The sequence below is a fragment of the Clupea harengus genome, chromosome 7, assembly GCF_900700415.2.
Source record: "Clupea harengus chromosome 7, Ch_v2.0.2, whole genome shotgun sequence".
NCBI classification, from domain to species: domain Eukaryota; kingdom Metazoa; phylum Chordata; class Actinopteri; order Clupeiformes; family Clupeidae; genus Clupea; species Clupea harengus.
Genome location: NC_045158.1, coordinates 12,202,947 through 12,217,137, shown reverse-complemented (window position 1 = coordinate 12,217,137; position 14,191 = coordinate 12,202,947). Strand labels below are relative to the sequence as shown.

The following is a 14,191-nucleotide window of genomic DNA, read 5'->3' as shown; positions in this document are numbered from 1 at the left end:
TGACTACACTCCAAATAGACAGATGCAGCAGCAAGAAATTGAGAAATGGAAAGAAAATGTTTTCCGCTTGTAGAGGCAAATCAATAACTTGATAGTAGGACCAAAGACGTTACACAACACAAAAGTTACAAATACACTTCAAGCCTTTATAGCTTTTTCTGTGCAAACAGCCTGCACTAAGGCTTTTGCCTGAACATTCCAGGCAGGAGGGGGGTTGGGTATGATTAATAAGAATGAAATATGCATATTCCTTTTTTTACTTTGAAACATAAAGCTCCTCTTTAGCTGCACTGCAAATCCATCCACGGGTATAAGTTCTACTCGGCTCTGTTGGTGTGTTTGAACAAGCCGGGAACAGAGGAGGTGAGAGAGTGGATGCAGAGAGGAAGAAGATGGCGTCTGTTTTTGAAAACAATCCTAGAAGCTGGGAAGCCTCTCCAGGTTTCTTCTTGTGAGGAGCACTTGCTCAGACAAAAATCAGTAGGGAGAGAGAGAGAGAGAGAGAGAGAGAGAGAGAGAGAGAGACGCAATGCATGGAGGGAAAGAGGAGAGAGATGAATCACGGTAGATTTCAGAAGAACCCCTTGAGCAGTCAGCTGTGCTTGGAACAGTGAGACTTTTTTGGCCCTCACCTCAACTCAACAAGATGAAAATGAACCAGAGGAGAAGGGAGTTTGCTCACTCATGCCATGCCAAAAGTAACATGTAGTAAAACGCAGCCAAGATGTCAAGACCGGGAGCAACATGGAGGGACTGGCCTGACACAGAGAGCAAGAGAAAGAAAGAGCGAGGTGGGGACATAATAGAAAGGAGAAAGAGAGAGAGAGAGAGAGAGAGAGAGAGAGCGCGCTCCACGCTCCATAGGTTCCCAGTACCTGCAACCCAAAATGTGATTGATCATCACAGTGCCTCCTGGTTCCCAAGCTCCACTGGTTCCTCCATTTGTTTTTGTTTTTTCTGCGTGTGTGCTTGGAGGGGGCGCAGCCCAATGAGAGTAGCCATAGCTGTGTGTGAGTCGTGTAGTAGAGAGAGAGAAAGAGAGAGGGAGAGAGAGACAGAGAGAGAGAGAGAGAGAGAGAGAGAGAGAGAGAGGGTGAAAGAGAGCCGGCAGAGATCGGCACCTCGACACGGTTCCTCACACCCTGACTCACACTCCAGCAGGAGCACCAGCAGCAAATCAAACGACGCTGCTCACTGACACAGAACGGAATTGACCTCATTTAGGAACCATCATGACCATAAATAATTGAGGCTTGTGATTCACACAACAATGTCAGTTTGTACCATGGCGACAGAGGGAGCGAGAGGGAGTATGAACGAGAGAGAAAGAGGAAGGGAGGGAGAGAGAGAAGAGGAAATCAATCTGAGTGGGACCGTAACGAGAAACACAGAGCAAACAAATCACCACAACCATCAGAAACTTGTCACTGTCCTCTGAGGTCCTACACAAGTGCATATGTGCAAGCACATTTCTTTTTGATTAATATGGTAATAAAATAGACCTTGCTGTCATAACATTACAGCATGTCCTGCTCATGAAACCTGCAACCCTTGTGTAACGTGAAGATGCCTCTGGCAGCTTTTCGTTTCGACGCTTCCTCAAGGGACATATGGTAAATTATAGTTCAATATATGCACTACAGACATATAGCAATGATAAACTATTAAAACTGAGCTCACAGAGGGTGATTAACATTGCATGGACTAGAGCATCCTCTTAGTAGGTGACTGCAGAGGCCTCAGAGCATATCTAAAGGTCTTCACAGTGGGTGCCACAACTGCACAGAAGTTGGAATCAAAAGGGTGCCTCGCCTCCATTGATGACTACAGGCAGAGACAGCCGAGTAATGAGTGATTTGTTTTTGTGGATCTGTGATCCCGCTACAGAGCCTCGCCAAATCTTCAACTCTCAAAATCTCTCTCAACTGTGGCCACGGCAGAACATGATTGCAACAGTGTGGAACAGGTGCAAGGGGAAGGGTAGGATGTGTGCAGGGGTCAAACACATCGACCCGTCTGACCTTCCCTCTGTTGCGGAACAAAATGTAAGAGGGAAAGATGTGAAACAGAGATCAAAGCTTTCCGCTCCGCTGGCCTGACTCTACTCTACCCGCAGAGCCTTCAGGGAGCACCACGCTAGCCAGACACCGAACACAACAACACTACCTGACCTCAAGTAAGAGAAGGACACATAAAAAAAAACTACTCTCTACAGTTCGACAAAAAAGATTGACCACATGTGTATATGCGAGTGAGGGGTTCCTGTTTGATATCTCGCAGTCTATCGATATCATGTCAGCATGTTTCGTGCCTACACAAAAAAGCAGGTGCTCCTGTTGTAATGTTTTGATACTGTTCAGTGAACACCCCATACGGCTGAAGCAGTGATGACTGGATATCTGTCATGAGGGAGTGATGGATGCCCCTTCTCCCGCCACGGCAGACTCGCGCTTCGCCCCGGCTGAAACCCGAGTAATCCGTCTGAGATTCCGCCGGGACCCCCTCGGCTGAGGCCCACGATTGGTTACAGAGGAAATCCATTTAGAGCCGGGGTGAGCTAATGAGCCAGGCTTGGCATGCCCCGCTGTAAGCAAAGTCTTTCTTTTTTTATTTCTTTTTTCTCCTCTCTCTCTTGCTCTGTTTCTCTCCTTCCATCCTACTGAACAAACTCCAGAGCTAATGATTTTCCAGCTGGAGCCATGCAGGGCTGCAGATAACACACTCCTGTCTTCTTCCTCAGCCCTCTAACCCTCCCACCTCCTGCTGCTGGGCCACTCCACTGCTAATCTACTTCTGTCCCTCTCAGAGAGAGGGGGGGGGGGGGAGAAAGAGGGAGAGAAGACAAGACGAAGAAAGAAGCAGAAAGAAAGGAAGGAAGCAAGTGAAAGAGAGAGAGAGAGACGGAGTGAGAGAGGGACAGAGAATCAGAATCAGATCAGCTTTCCATCCTCTCAAATAGCTATTGACCGCCAGAGCCAGCCCTTATCTGCGGGTTTTCTTTTTCTTTCAGTCGGGGTTGGCTGTGGCGAGGGAGGGCAGGAGAGGAGAAGAGCGGAGTGGAGGGGGCAGGAGGATGGATGAATTAGAGAGGAGGTGAGCGGAGCGAGCTGGGAGCCGCCATCAGAGAGGAGCGTTTGTTTTGCTGCCGACTCTGCTTGAGCATGGCAGGGCCCTTATATGTCAGTGTTGGGTTTCATCCCCGTGCTTTATAGAAAAACGCACAAAACTCGCCTGATACCGAGACCGGGGGCTGAACGTCAACACGTCCTTCCGTTATGGTCAAGGTGACACACAATTTCCCCTGGGACTGACAAGTATTTACTACTATGGCACTGAGTCAAGTCAAGAGCAAGGGCTTTGTTGTGATGTAGCTAGGTTTGAATTATTTATCATTTGTTTAATTATTCTGAATTACTCTGCAGAGTATGCTGTGAGTAAGATGATGACATGGTAAAATGCAGGGTTGCAGAGGTTACATTTCTGTGATGAACTAACTAACTGACGTTTACTTTACTTTTGGTGTTGCAATGAATAAAGAACCAAGATGAACTGAAACTCATGGTATAGGTCCCGTTAAATAGAGCTCATGGTATAGATCCCTTTAAATAGAACTCATGGTATAGATCCCTTTAAATAGATATACCGATACAGTTGGTGTTCTGTTGTTGTTGTTGTTGTTATTGGCACCATAGCCTGTAAAGTAGCCAAAAACTTCAATGAAACAGCCAAGAAGTTTCTAAGATCTGACCTTTCAAGATGTACATATGACAACATCAGCATGAAATATCAGACCTCTTTGGCATTCATGAGAATGGGGAATACTGTGTGCACCAACTGTGCAATGAGCACATGCCAGGCAGAAATAAATAGTGCCCATTTTTCTGAAATAAGCGGGAGGGAGCACTGATGGCGGCAAAGCTGTTTTGGTAAAGAATGAAAACCCAGAGGGTCCCCATGTCATTATAGACTACAAGCCTGCCTTGATTGACCACATTCAGCTGCCAAAGTGGGAAATTGAGTTAGCCCCCCTAGCCTCCAGGTAGCAATAATACTGAATCTCTTACCCCACCCCCCACACACACATTTTAGATTTCTATTGGCCTGGGACATGACAGGACTTATCAGACGTCTGGATATTACTGCCCCTGCAGATGTCTGCGGTGTCTGGGGATCTGCGCGGGCCACATTACCCTCCAACGACATCCCTCCTTGTCCTCCCACAATGCAAAAAGCATTCCGGCAAGACCCCTGTGCAAGCATGTGCACAGACCAGACCACGGCCTGGAACATGGCCGGTCCGGCCCCCTGAACGCAATAAACACTTAGACAACGGCTTTATTGACCGTGAAGTGAAGAGATCCTACTTGTGGAGAATGGAAGGCAGAGCGAGTGAGCGAGTGAGAGACAGAGAGAGAGAGAGAGAGAGAGAGAGAGAGAGAAAGAGAGAGAAAAGTGGAGCAGAGATGCTCGGCGAAATTAAGTCTGACATTTCGCACATTCCACTTTCACCTTTCTGCAGTCAAAACCGTGGCTGATGAATGAAACAGCTGTGGAGATGTCACCTTCCCATGGAGAGTATCACACCCCCACCCCTCATGCAAACATGTCTCCCGGAAGCCATTTGTTCTGCACAAACAGACAGTCGCTACCTTTTGCATGAGGGAAGGTGACAGAAGCTGCCGACTGATGCCTCTGTATCATGACGGCAGCGGTATAAACCCAACACAATTAGTGCTATTCCCCTCCCTGGGATTCCCGAGCGCTTGTTTGTAGTGGAGACAGAGTCTGGAAGTGGCAGGGAAAGGGGGGCTCGGCATGGTGCAGAGAGCGTGGCAGAGCGATGAAGAGACAAACAGGAGGAGAAGACTGCAGAGATGCCCTTTCTGTCATAAATAGGGTTTATGGAGTTTACTTGACTATTGACTTTTGACTATTTTCACACATGCCATGAGGTCAAAAGTTATGAATCAAATCTGTTCTAACCATTTGAGTAAGTTTACAAATGCTTCACACAATTTCCTATTGAGACGCAATCTTTAGACAGCAATTACATTTTGTACACACATTATTTACACACCTATGAAGTAGTTCCAGTTTTTTTACTGCATTGCACTCGCCAAATTCATTGTGAAGTTTAAAGGAACTCGGTCCAGTATTGAGTAAGAACGCTATAACCGTCAACTGCAAAACGGCTATACAATGCAATCCCATGGGGCAAGCATCTGCATCGCAGGCATCCCAGCCATCTTCTACAGTTTCTTTACAGTGATTGAGGTAAACAGACACAGGTCTATCTCTGTAGGAATCCTTTCTGTATAGGCAGACACTTATAATTACATTATGAGCCTGTCAGTGGTGGAAAGAAGTGATTTCCTTTCACACAGATGCATGCCCCAGAGGATTACATTGTATAGCCTTTTTGCGGTTGCCGAAGTTTCCCTTTAAAGTTTCCCTGTCACATTGTGACACAGTTGCAAATTACTACCGTTACACTACATTTGGGCTAAGGGCCACAGTGATTTTACAAATCTAAAGCCCAACAGAATGCTGGGATATGCTATCTTGGCAATGAGAATTATGGAACTAACAACTGGCCATAGCGACCATGCATTTAGAACTAGCAATGGCAGTTTGTCCTGTAAGTTAAGAAAAGACTCAATGTGTGGCGGAAAGAATAGTTCTACAAAAAAGGCAGTTTTAGCAATCCAAACGTGGAAAATATATCCACAAATGAATGTAACGCAAGTGTGGCAACCATGGTATAAGCGGGATAATGGACTTCACGGTGTTTGGGTATAGCACTTCAAGGTTTAACGGCCACTTTGCTTTGCGTCATGCCCGCATTACCACCTTGAATGTGCATTAATTTCTGCTGCCCAAACGGCGTGAAGTTAATGCCGATAATTTCAATAATATGCTAAATTGCAGCTTGCATAGTATGGGTTATGCCTGTTCCATTTTCTTAAGTTTGTTTTCAGGCACTACGTTTTCTCTAATCCTTATTCCAGTATGAACAAATTATTCAGCCCATATAAGCTTTGTTGATCTAAGTACATACACCGTTCACAAGAAAATAAAAAAGATGGTGAAATCAAACAAACCTTACATGCACAGCTGAACATATGTGACTTCACTCTTAAAAAGGAACTCTAAAAGGAAGGATTATCTCTTTGGAATTCGCACCCGTTCTTTCATCCAGTCCCACTTAAAATGGGGGCTGTAAAAATCCTGTGCCTGTAAATGTGAATGCAAAAAGGCAAACAGCAAACTGCCACTGTGGCTTATTCCACGCTCCACTGCCGATTGTGCATTTTGCTGATCCCAGTCAGAGCATTGAAATTGTGTGGGTGCCCCATTTCCAACCCCAAAAAATGATTTGTTTTGTATGTTTGTTCATTTGTTTGCATCCACTGACCTGATGTCTCGTCCACCCGCTCCTCCACAGTGTGGTCCTTCTGGTGGACCCACTCGCTGTTGCACTTGAAGTAGATCTGTGTGGCAGGGGTGGCCTTGCAGTAGAGGTTCACCGGCTTGTTCTTAACGATGTATGCCTCCTCTGGCTCCATGAGGAAGTGGGGCAGGGGTTCTGGCGGGTCTGAGGGGAAGGTCTCTGGTAGTTCGCCCAGCCCCAGGAAGTCATCGTCCACTAAGGAAGACAGACACACACAGAGAGCATTGTTTAATGCTGGCTTGTATTTGTGTTTTCATTCCAATTCAACCCCAATACAGACTGAAGTACAAAGTCATAAGAAATGTCACCCTTACAACCATAGCACAGTTCTTTTGATAGCATTATTTACTGTTCAATTTACACAGTTCAACCAGGACTGCAATATGCTAGGAGAATTATATTTACCCTGTATACTTACACTGAGTAGCTCTTATACAGACTTTAGTGGCTATTTGACGAGATAAAGTCACACTGCCACTGTTTGACCATTGCTGGCCGACTGGAGATTTCTGCTTGAACATGGGCTGAAATAAGTGATGCATCTGCTGTTTGACCCGACCTCATGTTAACTAACACATTTACGTTACAGGATGAATGGCAAATGATCAGTGTTGAGGATGAATATATCATCATCTGCACACCAGTGCTGAAAGCTTTGCCCGCAAAGACACACAAATAACTGTAACCACTGAGTCTGTGCTCAGCGGTCAGATCCATCCAGCTCCCCTAGAAGTCACTTTATTCCAGAGAGCCAGAGACAATCGATGGCCAAGAAAATGAATATACATAATTATCGGACAAAAAAAATAAACGTCGCCCCATGTCAGCACAGCGTCACTCTGCGGTTACGTTCAGCAGTGGAGAACCGCAAGAGCATCCCAACTCCAACAGAAGCCATAAATAGGTGGCAGAATCGATGCCTCGCCGAGAGAACCATAAATAGGTGGCAGAATCTGTGCCACGATACACATACTTGATTTCCCCACTTTGATGTTTTTTTTCTTGCTTTTTTTTTTTTTTTTTTTACTCCAGCCTGTAATTTCATGCCATTCTGTCATCAAGGAGGCTTCATTAGAGGCAGTCATGCTCTCACCTGGGGTCTCACATCAAACAGACTGACTGAGAGGTGTGGAGGTGCGGTCACACACCCAAATAGGGCAAAGCAGTCGGCTGCTGCTGCTGCACTGAGCAGTCCATATCTCCATTTCCCCCCACGTCGGGGATGGTGGTTAATTCCTTATCACACGAGCGAGTGTTGTTTTACCTCAGGCTAGCACTCTGGAGTGTCTGTGATTAGAAAGCAGCTCGTGGTAAACAAATTCGGGTGAGAAATAAAAACCGGAATGTGACAGATAAATGCAGACTTGCGTGTGTGTGTGTGCGTGTGTGTGTGTGTGTGTGTGTGTGTGTGTGTGTATGGTTATACGGCGAAGATCTATATTAATTCCACAGTCTTTAAACATGTTCCAGTTCCTTAGTCTTACACTATTATGCATATTCTGTCTTTCTCTCTCTCACTCTCTCTTTTACCTTCTCCTCTCTCGCTCTTTTGATCTCTCTCATTCCAAATCCAGCCACCCCCCTCCTCATCCCCACGAGTCGCTGCCGGTACTGATACGTTCATTGCTCAAACTGCGACACACATAAAATATTGATCGGCACGTGATACACAACCTGGAGAGGGTGACTGCTCTGCTCTGCTCTGCTTCCCCTCTTCCACGAAGGCTCTATCACTCCATCTGTAATTCATCCTCACACAAGTCCCTGCTTTGGGACTCATGCAGACTCTGACCTGGGTCATGGTGCAGTGTGTGTAGGACAGGTATGAGGGCTGTTTGAAGGTGCAGTCCATGATTCTAATGCAATACACAAACTGCTCCTTATGGTCCTGTAGTTGGTGCTCAAAAAAAGACTGTAGTGTTTATACACAGTCCTGGCTCTGTAAATGGGGAAAAACAATAGTGGCTCGGACCGAGCCATAAACGATCCTAGCCAATCAACACAGTGCTTCAGGGGCACAGAAGGGAAGATTGTAATTTGATTGGCTGTTGAGCTTAAATATCACCAACCTTTCGCAAAACCCGAAACCGAATCGTGGAGACGGACAGGTAAAGTCTCCCCGCCCCATCCACTGGTCTTCCACTGAGTCACCACTCATCCCCACGGGGAACCACAACTCCGTTGCGGGGAGACCCCCCGCTGGTCTCACTCAGACTAAACTGCGTCTTCACTGTCTGTTATGACATTTCACTTTCACTATAAAACACACTAGCTCTGAGCCATTAAAGGGAGACGAGGACTATGTAGTTTACTAGGTGTACTTGTATTTATTTATGTTTACAGGGTTTTTCTCTTGTCTGTTTGCAATTGAAGGATAGCTGGTCCACTCGAGTAGGTTTCCATGACAAACAGCAGGAGGCACTAGTGTGGGGATAGGTTTCCTGGGCCAAGGGCAGTGAAGTTCATGCAGGCTACAGCACCTCAGGCCCTTCTGTAGCTTTCTCTTGGCCAAATAAACTTTAGATGCCAAGTTATAAAAAGCATGACAAATGGATTCGCAGAGAGCAAACACTGACTGCTTCTCCTCGTCCCTTTCACTCATCTCTCTTTTGCTTTGGGACAGAAATTAATCCAAATATATTAATATAGTGAATGTTTCATTATCGAGGCCAAACATTTTCATGGATTCAGGAGAAAATTCTTTGTGAGACATTTCTGCAGTGTTTCCATGTCTCTGTATCAAGAGCCAGACATCAATGCTACTCATTAAGTATCAATGTTGCATGGACCAGTCTGGAAAGCAGGAAAACAACACAAAATATTTAGTAGGACTGACCTGGGAACCAAAGATGAGTCAAGGGGCCCTAGCTTAATAGATGCACAAATGAGCCATTTGGGATTATTCACTTCCCTCTGAATATGGAATATTACCTGTGTTTTGTGTAAATCTTTGCTGTTTCTGGAAAAGGATCAAATTATTGCGAGTCACTCCATTTAAAGAATTCTCGTTGTGGAATCAGTACTTTCTTTCATGTTCTTCTGTTTGGCTGGGACTCTTTTTTGCCATTTTTTTTTTCATTATTCGGTGAGAAAAGGATGACCTTAATGTTTTTGGTTTATCGGTTGAAGCATTCGCATTCTTTTCCTACAAAACCCTTCACTTACCTTTCCACTATATACTACATAAATGATTCCCCTAAAAACTTAAATATAATGAAGACAACTGCAATGATTACAGTTTGAACTGTGCTGGGCAACATTTTAAGTATTTCACTATGACAATTTAAAAATTTCAATATTTTCATAACATGCACTGATCGCAAATCGTTAGTGACTTGTCATAACAGCACATATCAGAACTCCTGTTGACATGATTGGCTCAAAAGACACAAATTCAACAGCACACCCACAAATGAATGTGCCATTTCCCCTATTCCACAAAGGTTTCCCGCTACTCTAGCGTCCTATGAGTGCATACATGCAAATAACAATTCTTGTCAACTCCTCCCTTTGATGTTGCACCATTTGTGGACTACGTGCACAGCTCATTGCCTTTTCAAATTAGGGCCCAAGTTTTGAATGACTGCAATGTACAGGGAAGCAGCAGTCACGGTTTCGCTTGATCTGCTGATTGTGATGATAAAGCCTTGGGCATTACCTGCTCATCCAGTGAGTATGGCAGTGAACACTGGCAATGTCAATGGTTTTATCTCTTGGGAGTGCAAATGGAGATATATGCCTTCATCGTGCTCTAGGTTCCATCAGAACAGTGGCAGCATCAAAATAGCGGTTCCCTGACTTCAGCTAGGTTTTCATTATCAGTCAGACTAAAAATGTTCATTGGTTTTCATGATATCTATATTTGCAATTAGTGGGCAGGCTCATTTATGTAGAATAACAAAGATTGTGTTTTAAATTAGCATTCTTAGTTAATTAATTTCCGTCCTGGTTATTGTCCAAGTGTGTGATGGTATTCCACATTTCCCATTGTATGATTCTCAAACAATACCTATTTGCTAGGGGTTCTGTTTAATGATTTCTTTGTTTGAATATTTAAAAATGATTTCGATTATTTTTAATGGGAAAACCCAATGGCCAGTTTCCCTTGATTAAAGTCAACCATTTTGGGTGAACTAGTAATAAAACAAGGTGTGCCAGGGGCAGCCAGGTCTTTGAATAGCACTGCAACCGCACTGGAGAAATGATTCGACTAGCCGCGACTATGTATTAGTCTCTCTATAATTAAGTCAACGGTCTGTTACGTCGACAGAGTGTTACATACAACACTTTTACTCCAAGCAAGTGCCAGTGCTTGAGACGGAGCACATCACAATCTAAACAGCCCTTTGACAGTGAAAAGACCTCTCTTTCAGTTTGCTCTTTTGTCTTTCCTCTGCTTGTCTCTTGCTGTTTCTCCCTATCTCTCCATCTCTCTCTCTCTCTCTCTCTCCCTCTCTCTGTCTCCCCCTCTTCCTCTGCCACGCTCCTTTTCTCTCACTAGTCTTCGAGTGAGGTGGAGTGTGGGCACTGTCTTGGGAAAGCTCTCTTGATGTCTTATCAGGGCAGTAGCCGTAGCCGGCATGAGGTAATGCCAGTCTATCAGTTCGATCAGCAGCTGCAGATCAGAACCGTGAACCAGCCCCCCTCCGACCCTCCCCCATCACCACCCCCTTAACAACCCCTCTCTCCCCTCCAAAACCTCAGGGTGATCACTATCGCAAACACAACAAACTTAATAGGACCGCCGAAGTGGGGGCATTCACATACCCACACTCTCACACACAAACAATTAAACAACCCCTACTGAGGAATGTGGAAGAAAAGCGTGTAAACAACCAACAATACTACCATTCAGTCTACTGGCAACACAGTCATAAAAGACAGTTAGCAAAAGTCAACTGAAAATATGAGGAGAAAACGTTTTGGGGTACAGAACTACCCAGAACACAGAAGACTTGACTAAGAATGGGAATTATGGGAATTATCATGCATAATTTTTAATAGCTCTATGCTTGTTTTTGCTTTTTTTTCCGCTCCCGTTCAAGGATCCCACACATCAAGGTCGCAGAGACAGACAGGCAGCCAATGTGGGAGTGGAAGCTGTTTGAGGTGGTGGCGATGTGCTTTAAAGCCATGCCATAAACACCACACAGCAGCACCCCTCAGTGCCAGTGGGTGGGACTGTGCTGTGCTCAGGATCTGTGATGTGCCTTGGCATATGTTGGGGCTCACGTACACCCACCCCCACCCCCCAACCCCACACACACACACCCCTGCCCCTACCAGCCCCCATGCTGCACACAGACAGCAGTGTGGAGCTGCTGTGTGTTTGATTCTCACCTTCACAGAGGAGAAAAAACACTCAATCTGTTCTGCCTCTCCCGGTGTAACTTCCCCCCCAAAAAAGGATCTGTTCTCGTGTCATGTGTGGGAGTGTGCCAGTATTTATACACTGTTAAAAGAACATGTTTTTTTTTTCTCTACAAAAGCATGAGCAACAGAGGTAAAGGAATAAAGAGAGAGCGAGCGAGAGAGAGAAAAAAGGGTTTTCTCAGCACATCTCAGGTGAGGTGGAGAGACAGAGAAGGAGAGAAATAAAATGGGACTCAATGAGAAAGAAACTAACGATGATGTTAAGAAAATGAAAAGGAAGAGAGAGCTAAAGAGAGAGGGGAAAAGGAGAGAGGGGAAGAGAAACAGAGCCTATGGGAGACGACAGAGAGACATGTGAGCATGACATACGCCGGCCATAGAGCGAGTGTGTGTGCTATAAATACTCGAGATGAAGTCTAGCTGATCACACAGCACTCTGGCTATCAGCACAGCCCATCAGGCTGGCGCTATCACTGGACCCAGGGCCACAACTCACTCCGCTCTCCTCTCCACTAGTGCGTCTGCTGATAGCGCCGCGTAATTACCCAGACAGCCCCGCCCGCCCGCCCGCCTCTGCCCTCGACCAGAGGAGACGCAGACCTTTTCCCAAAGACAAACACTAACAGCCTAATTCACACACAGTACAGGACCATCCATACCAGGACTATTGACATGAGAGACTGCTGGTAATTGCACTCTGACACCACAAGCCAATGAAAGGGGTCAATGGTGAATCTGTGTCTACTTTACTCTCTCTGTCTCTGTCTCCGTCTCTGTCTCTGTCTCTCTCTCTCTCTCTCTGGTGGTAGTTAATGATAAGTAGTTAAGATAATGATGTCGGTGTTGATTGAGGTGATAAAAGATGGTGGGGCTGGTAGGCACCCAGATCATATCCACGGTGCCACTATACAGGCAGTGTGTGAACAGGCAGGAAAATAAGGGCTGTTGTGACTGACGTGCGTCAACAGATCAAGGGCTCGGAAATAGAACACTAGAGCGGAGAAGGGGGGGGGGGCGGGGGGGGAAGGCATCACACTTTGGCTTCATCTATTTTATCTCTGTTAAAACAAAACCCCAGGTGGTCGCACAATGGCCCATTTTTAATGTTTGCGCGAGGCACAACAGCCCTCAAACGCAGCCCCTTCAAACAGAGCTACTGCTCTGTAATGCCGCACAATCTGTGTGGAGAGAGAGAAAGAGAGAGACAGACATAGAGAAAAGGGCAAAAGCAAGAGAGGAAGAAAGAAAAGAAGAGGTCTTGTATTGATCTGCTCATTTAAGCTCAGGAGTCAAGTACTGAGATAATTTTGCAGTCATTCACATCGTCTGCTACTGTATCATACAAGTGAGCGTGAAAAAAGAAAAATGCGCTATAGTACAGTATGGCTGACTCACACCAGGCTTCTGAACAGTCTCTAACATATGGCTTGCAGAGAATGTTGACTAAGAATGGATGTGCAAGACAGTGTATGTGAAAGGGTACGGTATGTGAGTGAAAGCTTATTTGAGTCTGAGTAGGGGAAAGGTTTTCAAGGAAACAACCTGTTTCTTTCACGAGGAGCCACGCAAGAAGCCTGGTTGATCAGCAGTCAAAACATGGAGGCAATCCCTTCACGACAATGATTAACCAGCCGTCGTATCGGAGAGACCTATTGATTGGGGCTGCTGTTTAATAGAACAGGCAGAAATATCAAATGATCGTGCTATGGATTTGAAGCGCTCCGCACATCTCTGACCGCAGGGTGAAATCGAGATGCGCGAGGCTGGCAGCGGGGAGGTGGCATTCGGTGGCAGAACGTGGACCAGAACGTGTAAACGCCACGAGCTTCATCTAGCTCACATCCCTACCGCACCCCTATGAAACCATGAAAATTGATCTCTGAGATGCCAACAGTGGAAAAATAAATAAATAAATAAAACACAAATCCTATTCCGTTTTCATTCTGGCTAAGTAGCTGACAAAACGTGAGTTAATCAGGATGCATGCTGAGTAACCTGTTAAAAAAAAAGAAGAAAAACGGTCAAGCTCCATGGTTTTTGCCCCAACAGTGAAAAACAGACAAGAAGCGACATTGACCAGAATCTGTTGTCTGCCTGATAATATGCTGGGAGAGAAGAGAGCGTATTTCTCAAAAAGAATTTATACATTATTCTTCTGTGTAAGCGATAACAGCTGGCGGATGTCCAATACTTCCCACTCGTGTGGTAGATAAGGCCCTCTCTCTCTCTCTCTCTCTCTCTCTCTCTCTTTCTCTCGCTCTCTCTCTCTCCCTCTACATCTTTGAGCCAGGACCCTGATTTATCTCCCTCTGTAAAGAAATGTATCTCTGTGGCTGCGGATACCCCTCCATCATGTGATTAAATGCT

At 45.5% G+C, this 14,191-nt stretch overlaps 1 protein-coding gene across 2 annotated transcripts in view; it reads right to left on the bottom strand.

The window, feature by feature from the left end:
• unc5ca (unc-5 netrin receptor Ca) overlaps positions 1–14,191 on the bottom strand; it is a 134,592-nt gene that overhangs the window by 59,233 nt on the left and 61,168 nt on the right. For both annotated transcript variants that reach the window (XM_031570529.2, XM_031570530.2), the window contains exon 2: positions 6,416–6,646. In XM_031570529.2, the coding sequence (XP_031426389.1) occupies positions 6,416–6,646 (231 nt within the window). The remainder of the gene's footprint in view (positions 1–6,415; positions 6,647–14,191) is intronic.